General features: G+C 31.3%; 1 protein-coding gene across 1 annotated transcript in view; it reads right to left on the minus strand.

Annotated features, from left to right (window-relative positions):
• Window positions 1-4281: 4281 nt before the first annotated feature.
• LOC111086436 overlaps window positions 4282-12895 on the minus strand; it is a 9998-nt gene continuing 1384 nt past the window's right edge. The window contains exon 2 of the mRNA XM_022389253.1: window positions 4282-7363. Within this exon, the coding sequence (XP_022244961.1) occupies window positions 6888-7363 (476 nt within the window). The 3' untranslated portion in view covers window positions 4282-6887. The remainder of the gene's footprint in view (window positions 7364-12895) is intronic.

A 12895-nucleotide genomic window follows, 5' to 3' on the forward strand; every position in this document is an offset into this window, starting at 1 on the left:
TAAGTAGAACAGACTGAAGTGTCTCAGAAATTTTGTGAATAAAATCACCCTTACTTCCAGGAAAATATATTTTTGGATTCAAAACCAAGCAAGGGTTATGGCTACTGACAAGGCTCAGTTATAACAGATATTATACCATGTCCTTGTTAAACCTAAGTCTCATCAGCACCTGTAATTTTTTAACAAAGACCAAAATGTTGAAATGTAAATAAAATTAATTTCTGAAGGTAAAGGGTTCTTTCATTCACAAAACTGTTCTATATGTTTTTTTTTTTTAACTTTGGCTAACAATCTCATGATTATCACAGTGCAAATGTGTTCATTAGAATCAGAAGTTTTAAAAGGTAAACTTTTAAAAATATGTGTATGTGGTATTCACAGCCACTGCATCTGACAGATAACTTCTGAAGGAACCACCAGATGCAGATTCTGAAATGTCATGCACAAAATAAATTTAATACAAACAGCAAAGGAAAGAAACAAACACAAGTGAACAAAAAACAAAATCTTTATTCACAGTGAAAAATGTGGCATTAAGCATTTCATTTACTGAAAGCCCTGTAATTCTGTTGTGACTTTAGTGGGCTGATACATACTTGTCACAGGACAAAGATAAAGGAATTCCAATTTACCACCAAAATTCAGATAAGTGAAGTGTACCAGATTACAGTACTTCACTGACGGTTCCAAATAAAGTTTCTAGGGGAGAAAAAAATAACCTAATTCATTCCAAATTCTACAAGTGTCTGAGTCACCTCTTCAGGTTGGCTTACCTCTCCCAGTGGATTCAGACACAGGACAAAATGATACGAGTTTTAAGTCACTGACATATGCAAGCTTCACCAAAGTAAAAGGATTAGCAGAAGTATACAATCTTTTCTACATCTGTTTATCATGAATTTCATTCTGCAAGCAGAAAACCTGCACAAAAATGTTGACCAATTTTATCTATAGATCTGAATAAATATATATTCTAAATTAGTCATGGAAGGGTGAAATTAATGTATTTCAGTCATTATATGTAACACCATGCCTACCATTTTATTCATGACTGATAGGTTATTTGATTCAAAGTCATTACCTGTTACCCAGGTCAATTATAGAATGTTAAATATATCTAGTGGTATATTTTTTACTTAAAGGGATGTTAACATCTTAAAAAATAAATCATGTATTTTAAATGCTACAACATTTCAAAAATGAACAGTAAGTTCATCAAAAGTAAGGTATCAATAGGCCATAAAATTGACAAGTATCTCTTTAATTTATCACAGTTAACATAAATTTTAATAAGAATTATTATAAATCTGCAAAAAACAACATTTAAAACATTTATTGTTCACAAATATCATTAGTCTTTTTAGAATATACTAAAGAATAATTATTTCTAAGAAGACAGTGCACTTTAGATAAAGTTCATGACTTTAAAGTCACAAAAACAAGCTTACTTAAGTAATTAAATAATGAAGAAATTTTTCAAAGACCCCTCCTTTCTCCAATATTTGATGCTCACCTATCTAATGGGCCCTCAAAAATACTTAAAACTACATGGGATCATTTCAAAACGCATTCCATAATACCTTTCACAGCCTTGTGCCTATGGCTTTAAAATAAAGATGTTTAATTTTATAAACATAGGTATTTTCACCAGAAATATTTAAGTACCCTATGGTTATTAATTAATGTAACATTGTCTATAAATGTACTTATTTCTGAATGCTTAGAAAGTACCACTAACATACTTAAACTTGCTGATCAATAAAGAAATGAGCATATTAAGGTGGGGGCTATAGCCCCAGGCTTGGGCTCAAAAAAAGGTTCCTACTGAGTTTAGATGTTTACCCTAGTCTTAGGGTTAGGACTGTCTGACCCTTAATCCATCCACGAATAAAAACTGTCACTGAATAGAACATATGGAAACACTGATCACAATGGTGTATTTAAGTGTTTTACACTCACTACTATAAAGGCTTGATTTGGTCTGAAGCTTCATTCGGTGGTAGTGTCTTGGGTCACTGATGAAGAGTGGAATTCTCCAAACTAGTCTGGCCCACAGACACCCCCCCCTCAATGAAAGAATAGACCATTCCAAGCTTTTACTTGTTGTTAAACAAATGTTTAAACACCTCTATTCCAATATGGAAACACTGTTTACTTGGTGTGCAGTTGCCACTAACAGAAAATGCAAAGTAAAAAGTTATTTTGTGATGAAATAAAGTTTTTCATGATCGCAGAGAATTTGTTTTTTAATATAATTATCATCACTTAATAGAAGTTTACATCAATTAAACAATAGGTCCAAATGTTTTACTTTTTGAAGCTTATGCTGTTATTTTTTACTGAACCTTTAATATAAGTATAGTGTTTATTAACAGATTAATTCAATACATCTTCCAGTTTAATTATTATTTTATTGCAGCAGGCTCATAGCTACAAAATTTACCAAACCATTATTCTAAACATATTTCTAATTACAAAGACCGTGTACTTCTATCAAGACAATCAAATCCTAAAAGACTACCTTTCAGAAAATTCACAGCCACCAGTGTATTAAAAGCAAACGAGCAGATGTAATAACATTCATTAGTACATTAGTTTATATATATTAAACATGAAAAACTTGATATTAAAAACTTTAACATTGGTCACCATCTAATTACAGGTAAAATCTCTGGATAGGCAATTATTAGAAAGATATTATTTATAATACAAAAAGCATCAATCGTTATTGTTCTTTACTTGTATCGGTTTAAATTATTAAAATTTTCAGTTAGCAATAGAAGTACCATGTGGAATATAATAAGATGAGTTCAACATTAGCTACTAAGGTAAGACAGATTAGCACTGTGATTATTTCCTGTCTATCTGATGAGTTGAATTGGCAGTATATACTTGGATTTCTGCCAAAAAATTATGTCTTGCACAGACAGAATAGAATGAAAAACATTACTGATCTTTCCTTCACAGACAGTTACACAAAGAGTAAAATCAAATTAATAAACATATATTTATATTATTTATTTGTCAACACTACAATACAAGCAATGCCTATTTGGCTGATAATGGCAGGACACTGTCTAAATGCTTATGAGAAGAGACAAGACTAAAATTTGGAAATTTCTATTTATCTAGAGTGTCACAGTAAAATATCCATGACCCAAGATACTTAAAACACATCGTTTTATAATTTGAAAATACACGATGACAGAGAAAAGCAAGTATTTTTTAGTTTACCGTGAGATAGTTCATACAGTATTTATTCCACAGTTCTATACATCATATGCTATTCACGTTCTCAAACTTAAGTTTTAAGATTAAGTTCTAGTAAAATTAATTTATTTTCAACAATATCTGCAGCTTAAAGCTTATATAACAAGTTGTTAAAAAAAAGATAGATCAATGCTTTACTGTAGCATCAGTGATTACTGAGCAAACAAGACTAGAGATACTTATAATACTGCACCTAACAACTCAGTCTTCTCTTGAGCAATTTTTGTAAAAACGAAATTTCAAACACCAATATGAAGGAACTTTGAAGTTTCTGAAGCTGAGCCACATGTATGTCAGATTAATCAAGAAGTTCACTGAGTCACACGCATGTTAGATTAATCAAGAAGTTCACTGAGTCACACGCATGTTAGATTAATCAACAAGTTCACTGAGACACACGCGTGTCAGATTAATCAACAAGTTCACTGAGTCACACGCATGTCAAATTAATCAACAAGTTCACTGAGTCACACGCGTGTCAAATTAATCAACAAGTTCACTGAGTCACACACGTCAGATTATTCAACAAGGTCACTGAGACACACGCATGTCAGATTAATCAACAAGTTCACTGAGTCACACGCGTGTCAAATTAATCAACAAGTTCACTGAGTCACACACGTCAGATTATTCAACAAGGTCACTGAGACACACGCGTGTCAAATTAATCAACAAGTTCACTGAGTCACACGCGTGTCAAATTAATCAACAAGTTCACTGAGTCACACGCGTGTCAAATTAATCAACAAGTTCACTGAGTCACACGCGTGTCAAATTAATCAACAAGTTCACTGAGTCACACGCGTGTCAAATTAATCAACAAGTTCACTGAGTCACACACGTCAGATTATTCAACAAGGTCACTGAGACACACGCATGTCAGATTAATCAACAAGTTCACTGAGACAAACGCATGTCAGATTAATCAACAAGTTCACTGAGTCACACTCGTGTCAGATTAATCAACAAGTTCACTGAGTCACACTGTGAACTTGTTGATTAATCTGACACGGTGAACTTGTTGATTAATCTGACACGCGTGTGTCTCAGTGAACTTGTTGATTAATCTGACACGCGTGTGTCTCAGTGAACTTGTTGATTAATCTGACACGCGTGTGACTCAAGTCACACGCATGTCAGATTAATCAACAAGTTCACAGTCACATGCATGTCAGATTAATCAACAAGTTCACAGTCACACACATGTCAGATTAATCAACAAGATCATAAGGACAAATTATATGAAGTATATTCTATACACAAGAACTTTATCCAGAACTATTAAATGAATGTTAACTCTCTCTCTTTAATTATCTACATATATGTACAACTTTCCCATTTTTTTCAATAACTTCAGATTTGGAGAGCACAATTATCCATATTTATATTTTTTTAGATTTTCTATATTTTAACAAGTAACAACCAACTTATTTACACAGATGACAGACTAATGTACATACAGTTATAGCAATATACAATGTACTTGACTATAGTTACCATGACAAAGACCTCAATGCTACCCAGTGTTAATTATTTTTGCCTCAATTTAACACCAGATATAAGTAACTTTAACAGGGTGCTGGTTGATATGCATAAAAAATCTCAAGAGACAACTGAATTAAATAACACGTAAAATATGAACATAATAATAATTAACATCATCTCATATTGTTGCTTATACGTCTGTTCTGAGCCCCCAACATATTCAGTACAGAATAAATTGTTGCTCTGTGACTACAAACTGATGTGTATATAACAACTAACAATCAGGAACATCTAGCAAGTATATATATATATATATATAATACATATGAGACTAAAGTATATGTATTCAGATAAATGGATCATAACAACAACCAAGTCAGAGTCAAGTCCATCATATCTTAAAACTGATGAAAAATTATGATGTTTGTTAAAAAGTAAAAACATTTAAAAATCCATAAGCACTTAGAAGAAAATATCATATGATTTGTATCAGGCAAGAACATCTAATTCTAAACAACATGGGTAATTCTGTACCATTTTTCACAATGCAAGTCATTATATTAATTAATAAACACAAAGTTCAAATTCACAAGTTATATATGTAAAACAACAACAACAACAAAAAAAAACAGCAGATAAGTTTCACAAATGTATATATTTCTGACATTATATGTACAGACTCCAGAAGCAGCAACTATACACCTATTTACAAAAGGTACTTCCTCCCAGGAATGGGAAAAACTATTTCTAATAGTGGGCTCAGTGAACAGAGAACTTAATTGATCCTTTCAATATACGGAACCACACCTAATCTTAAACGCAACAATTAGAATGTAGATAACACTAACAACAGACATATTCAATGTTTAATAAACAACAGTTAGCTGCTCTGAACATGTCTTTTATCTACAGAAACAAAAAACAGAAAATTTCAAACACTATCATAAATACATAATGAAAACAGTAATTCTAACAAAAAGTACAAGGAGTGGCTACAATGAAATACAAATTTCTGACCAAACACATGAAAAGCAAGAATCATATTGAAGAAAATGAGACTAGTTGAGAGAATTGGAAACTGGATACCAGATATTCTTTGGTGTTTGTTTGATGGACTCCCAACAAAACAATGCATTCTAACCTCTATAAATAGGAACTATATATTCAATTAGCTATACTCATTATCAGCTTGATTTTAATTTTTGATTTAAGTTGGTAGCTTGCTCTGATCAGAAGTTACCCGAATCTTAAAAAAGGGTAAAACTTGAGAAACCACTAGGTCTTATCTGTATGAATGCATTCAGAAGCACACGAAGACTCACAAACGTTTTCTTATTATGTGACACTACAGTTACAAAAATGTGCCATTGCTATAATCAAAATTACTTTTACCTTATCACATTTTGAAATAGCCCCAGGGCACATACTGATGGTTGTCTGATCACAAATCTAGATCTTAAAAGTACTACCATTATAGCCTCATGCTTACTCGTGGATTCAGCTCGTTTATATTGCTCCAGTATTTAGCTATATGGACAGAGTAAATACAAAATATATAAAAACACAATGATAACAATTTTAATAAAAGATTTTTCACTTAAACAATAGAACCTCAGTTGGAAAAAAATCATCTGACTCTTTGAGAGATAAACCACCTGCCAAAAGTAGGCTTAAACTACTGTACATTTGATTTTAATCTATTAATTGCTCAAATACGTACTATTAATTTATCCTTCAAAAAAGTAATAGTTACACCTCTCATACAAAAATGTCATCATCATACTTGTTACCACAAGTGCTGTTATAACTTCTACTTTTCTTGGTTGAAAAGGAAGTAAAATATACAGTACTTTCCAAAAGTTAGTTATTTATGCGGAATTGGTAAACGACAATTTTAACTAGCTTCCATTTCTGTTGAATATCAGAAGAATTAAGATAAAAGAATATTGTAAATTATATATCAACTAACTCAAACCAGTACTCCATCAGATAAACAAGTTAAAAGTGTCTTTTGACTGTTGCAAGACTCGGAGGAATAAACATTTTTTGTATATTATGTATTTACAAAATAAATAAACATACATACATACATTAATACCTAACAACTTGACAACATCTTGTAACTAACTTGTTTATTCTGAACTTGTGCAGATTTGTTTTTCTTTTGACTTTCCAAACCCATGTTTCCTCAGAAGCAGTCTTAATGTTGACTGTGAAATGTAATTAACCTGAGGAAAGTTGACCTGATCCCACAGCACATAAGACTGGATCTGTTTCATCGTTGCATTAGAATTCTGTTGTTTAAATTTTACTATCAGCTGTTCTTGTTCCGGAGTCAACATTTTAAACCTCCCCCCTGACGGTATTCTTGGCTTTTGTTTTAAATCTCCATGTCTGAAGTAATAAAATACTACTGATTTGACCTCTTCAACAGTCCAGTTCAGGTCAGCAGCAACCTTTTCAGGATCCATTCCTTTGACAATTAGAGATCGATTAACCTTTGAATATATTTCAGGAGAAGATTCATCGTAATGTGGCAATGTTAAATGTTTTCTTCTCGCTTCCAATCTGTATTGCTGAAGCCAGTATGCTATTTTCCTGAAGCCACCTAAGAAATAAATAAATCACCTCAAGGTCTGGAACTTTCTTTTTAGAAGTTTTACACACACTTCTGAAACACTTAAGAAAATAATAAACAATCTGCATTAAACTATGTATAAGCTAAACATAATTACACAGCTTCATACACGTGTTTGAAACATCCACGTATATTCACAGAACATGCAATTTTCAAACAAAGAAACTATAATGTTTGAGTTTGATTTAATTTCATTATCCAATGGTGTAGCTTCGTATAAAACACATAGTTATGAAACACAATTAAGTAATTTCTAAGTTTTTGCTTGGAAAAAAGAAAATATATATATATATATAAAATATTTATTAAAAAAGAACCACTAATTGACTTGTATTCAGAAAACTAGAATAAAAATAATTCAACTACAGTCATAAATCACAATATTTTAATTGTAACAAAATCAACAATTAAAATGACAAGTGTACATGATTCTCTATGTATAACAGTTGTTTATTTTTTATGAGCATGGTCAATGTTTGTGATTAATATAACACCTGTGATGTTATAAAGTTTAATATTTGGTAATAAAAATGATAAATACATCAATTCTAGTTCCAAAGTAACACTCATATTTGTGCTTGTTCAAGTACCAAGCATTATCTTCCATCAATTCCTCAGTAATTGTGGTTTCCAAGCATCATCCTCCTCCTTTACGATAATTGTGGTTTTTGAGCATTAATCCATAACCATCATTTCAATAATCATGACCTTCATTATTTTACCATCATCTTTACAGTGACCATGGTTTCAATCATATTTTACCCCTCCATAATAACCATGGTTTCAAATTTATTTTCTCATCTTCCTCATAATAACCATTGTTTCCAAGCATTAGTTTATAATCATGGTCTTCAGCCATTATTTTACCATCCTCCTTACAGTAACCATGGACTCTAAGCACTATTTTAACATCTTCCTTACAATATCCATTGTTTCCAAGCATTAGTTTATAATCATGGTCTTCAGCCATTATTTTACCATCCTCCTTACAGTAACCATAGACTCTAAGCACTATTTTAACATCTTCCTTACAATATCCATTGTTTCCAAGCATTAGTTTATAATCATGGTCTTCAGCCATTATTTTACCATCCTCCTTACAGTAACCATGGAGTCTAAGCACTATTTTAACATCTTCCTTACAATATCCATTGTTTCCAAGCATTAGTTTATAATCATGGTCTTCAGCCATTATTTTACCATCCTCCTTACAGTAACCATGGGCTCTAAGCACTATTTTAACATCTTCTTTACAATATCCATTGTTTCCAAGCATTATTTTATTGTCCTTCTTAAAGTGTCCATGGTTTTTAAACACTACTTTATTTTCTCCTTATAATACCATGGTTACCAAGCATTATTTCATCTTCCTCTATACAAAATATGTGGTTTATAAGCATTATATTTCATCTTTGTGACAGTACCATGATTTCCAAACATTTTATCATCCTTTTTATAATAACTGTGTTTTTCATGCATTCAACTAGCTTCCATTTCTAGAACAAAGGTTGTTTCCATGGAGTGCAAAGTAATGTCACTCCTACCTTTTAAGTGTATATTGATAAAAACATCATTCTTTACAGAAAGCTTAATACAAGCACAATTCAACGTTCCTCTTCCTGTCCTGAAAATAAGAAATATGTTAATAACCTTCAGGAATTTGTAAAGTTACCAGTAAATGGAAACATACAAACTTATCCAAATAACCTTACATTGCAAGCCTTGTATGGAGCTATGCTTCTAACTTCCGGGTTTAAGATCTTCAAAACCAACATATGTATGATGCCATCATTAACAAAAAAAAAAAGAAAAAACTGTTGAAAAGTAACTTCTACAACATTTGATTAACTTTGGAAAACTAATTGTAATGTATGCAAAAGACAGAATTACTAAATGTTAACCATTAATTGCTCATTTAAATAATTTCTTAGGATACCACTAGAAGGTTGTGTTAAAATATGTGTACTAATATACCATGTGCTCATAATTAAACGTAGAATTAAATAAACAGGACCCCCCCACCTTTCCATCTGTGGTTACACAAACTAGTCAGTCTTCATAATAACACATATTTTGTGGGATCATCTAAAAAAAGCAGTAACAAAGTGCTCCAAACAACCCGATTATTTTCATTCTTGTGGAACTGTCTGTTAAAAGTAGCACCATACAACTAAAATGGCCCATGTCTCCATATTTTATTCATTTTACCAAATATCTCAGCTATTAGCTTATTTTCAGAAAATTGCAGCATACATAATAAAGAAACACATATAACTACATGTATACTACAACATTCTGAAGATGGAAAGCAGTTGAATGTTCGGGGGGGGGGTATCGAGATGTAGGCTTTGTTTCAATTTAAGTTCCATACTACAGTCACCCTTTTGGATTTTTTAAAAAAATAATAGAAATGGCTATTCGATTCATTGAGGCCATCTCTCACTTACAAATGTAAGAAGCCAAGACATCAAGTCCATGTTAAGTATAGCCTTTAAATTCATATACCTATAAAACAAAGTTTTCAAATACATAATATTGCCCCTCATAATCAAATTTGCATTTCCAACCTTTATTTTGCCTTTCAAACATAGCACCTATACTCCAAATGAAGCCCTACCAGTCTTATACCACGGTGCAACTTAAGTTCAAAATGCTAAACATTAATCTTTTTTATTCTATTTTATTGGTTTATAGTTTTTTCAAGTTTTAATATTTTTTTATGTTTCTACCTTGGTCTTGAGTTATTACATTTTCTCTTTTCATAAATACATAATTCTTATCATCTTCATCATACTCTTCCATATTTCATAACCTTGAGCTAGATACATAGCCTTGACATTTCTGTTGCTTAATGACACACACCCTCTTCTATCAGAATTGGTCAGCTTTCAAGGCCAGCTCAAAATATACCTTTTCTACTAACATGATATGTAATCTCTTTTTCATATTTATTATACCACACTCTTCAACTTTTACCCTTTTTGTTTCTGAAGAACAGTCAGCTATATGAAAGTGTTAGTCTACAGAACTTTTGAAACTTACTATCTCAAAAGAGAAAATTCTCTCTCTATACAAAGCTTTAGTCAGGCATCACTTGGAATGGTGTGTACAAGTTTTTGGTCTCCTTATCTAAAAAAGGATACTGACTTATTGGAAAGGGTTCAGAGGAGGACTACTGAAATGATTCTGGGAGAAGAAAGGTTATCTTATATAGAGATAAGTTAAGATTTTTTAAATTACTTTCTTATGTGAAAATTATCAAGTGATATTATTGAAGGTTATAAGATTATCCATGTGATCAATAGAAAAAAAAAGCCTCTGATTTCTTTGTGTTGTAATCCAAAGACACCAGGATGAGAATGCACAAACTTAAGATTTTGAAAAGACTGGCTGGGTTCCAGTTTCATTTTTCTAACAGAGTGATTGACTTATGGAACAAGTTGCCATCGGCATTGGTGGAGATCAGCACCTTATAGGAGTTTAATCGATGACTTCTTGAAAAGTAAAAGGGTGGTTTAATTTTTTTACTTTTCCCAAGGGTGGGTATGCAAGGACACCCTTAAAGAACCAAGGGGGTGTTTTGTTGTCCATAGATTATGTTAGGTAAAGAACAAAAGGTAAATGCATAATGAATAACAAGAATAATTCAAAGCACAGTTTAATTTCTAATCACTAAACTCTCAAGAGTATTATTTATGGGGGTCAGTTGTAAATGAAATCTCACACTTTGACCCATGTGTTTTGTTAGGATGAATTTTAGTGGTTGTGTGTTAGTAAACTGGACTAATTTTTAGTGTTTGATAAATTTATGTACGTGACAGATTATTTTTAGTTTAGAATAATTTCTTTATTGAATGATCTCAATCAGCTGAACAGCTTTTTGCTACTTAGTCTTATGTTCATAACTGTGCTTTGTCTTCTTAGACCACTAAATGTGACAGGCTTCAGAAGAAACATCCAATCTCCTGTTTGTTTACCAGTGTAGCTGAAATGAAATTACATCTGTTGTCCCGTTTCTTTATTTTCCATATACCATCTTCGTACAATTTCAGACACTAATTATTCATGGCTTGAAAATGTTAATTGGACATCCTCTTGACCTTTCTTAGTGTTAATTAAAACTTAAAAGTACCAGTGTTAAAAAAAATAATCTTAAGGCAAAGTGAAAAAATGGTTAGTCTCTTTTTTTTTTTTTCAATGACCACTTTGAAAGTTTCCACCCTTTTTTCATGATTGTTGCATTTTTTCAAAAGGTCCATATCAAACAGAAGTCTTCTTAGTTTAATTTTTTCATCAAAACAAAAGAGAATTTATGAGAAATAAAGAAAAAGGGCAAAATGAATCAACCGTGTTCATCTCATTTTTTATTCAGAAGTCTCCTTTGTACGATTGAAAAATGATAACTACAAAAAGTGAGGGAAGGCAGCTGGAGAAAAGGAAGTGAGTGAGGATGCTAAATATGTACATTTTTTAACTTGGCCTAATATACTTTGTTTTTTGAGTATTTTTAAATGTTTTATTTTTTAGTAACATATTCAACTTCGTAACTTTAAAGTAGAAAATATATTAAAAAAATCTTGTAAAATGCTTTCAATGTTGATAAAAAGAAAATTTACATTTCATATAATTTTAATTATGATCTTATATATTACCATACAAGTAGAATCTATGAAACAAAAACTTGTAAAATGTTTTCAATATTGATAAAAATAAAGGCTAACATTTCATATAATTCTAATTACAACCTTGTATGTTAACATACAATTAATTTTTTAATGTTTTAATCTTTAAAGCATGTGTAGTTCATGGTGCAGTGTTAAGTATGCATACACTACAGATAATCCTTGTAAATAAAATGCCTCACAATCACATTCACTATCCAAATGCTGAGAATGTTTAAAATTGTGAACATTTGTAGGTGTACTACTCAATCATGTACATTTCTTAAACCTTGAAAAATTGCTCAGATGAATAATACACACATGATGTAGGCAATCAAACTCTAGCCTAATTCTTTACTTTCTTGTACTTCTGCAGAACACTTCTCCACCCCACTTCAAAAATGTTTTACTCTCTATCCCTCTCCAGCAGTAGGCAGTAGCATAGGACAATATAAGGATATTTGGACTTGGCCCAGTCTTTAAGCAATGAGGCACAGATAGGTATACAAGATGTCATAGTTAAAATCTCAAGGTTTAATAACCAGTTACTATAACTCTTTTTATTTTATTTTATTATTACTCGTGTAACTTACTGTTACTATTCACTTTAATGCCTTCATCACATTCAATTTTGTTAATACATTTTGATAATGAAAATGTGCAGAGATGCACTTCTTACAGTTTATCAAGTTTAGCACATTAAAAATGAAAATAATGAATTGTTAAAACTAAGATTTAAATATATACTTTTAAACTCTTTTTAAGTTACAATAATTTAATATGTAAAACATTTCAACACTAACTAGTTTAAGTAGTTATTCCTCAATCAGTCACTTAACAC

This window comes from Limulus polyphemus, unplaced genomic scaffold (assembly GCF_000517525.1).
Source record: "Limulus polyphemus unplaced genomic scaffold, Limulus_polyphemus-2.1.2 Scaffold1097, whole genome shotgun sequence".
Classification (NCBI taxonomy): Eukaryota; Metazoa; Arthropoda; class Merostomata; order Xiphosura; family Limulidae; genus Limulus; species Limulus polyphemus.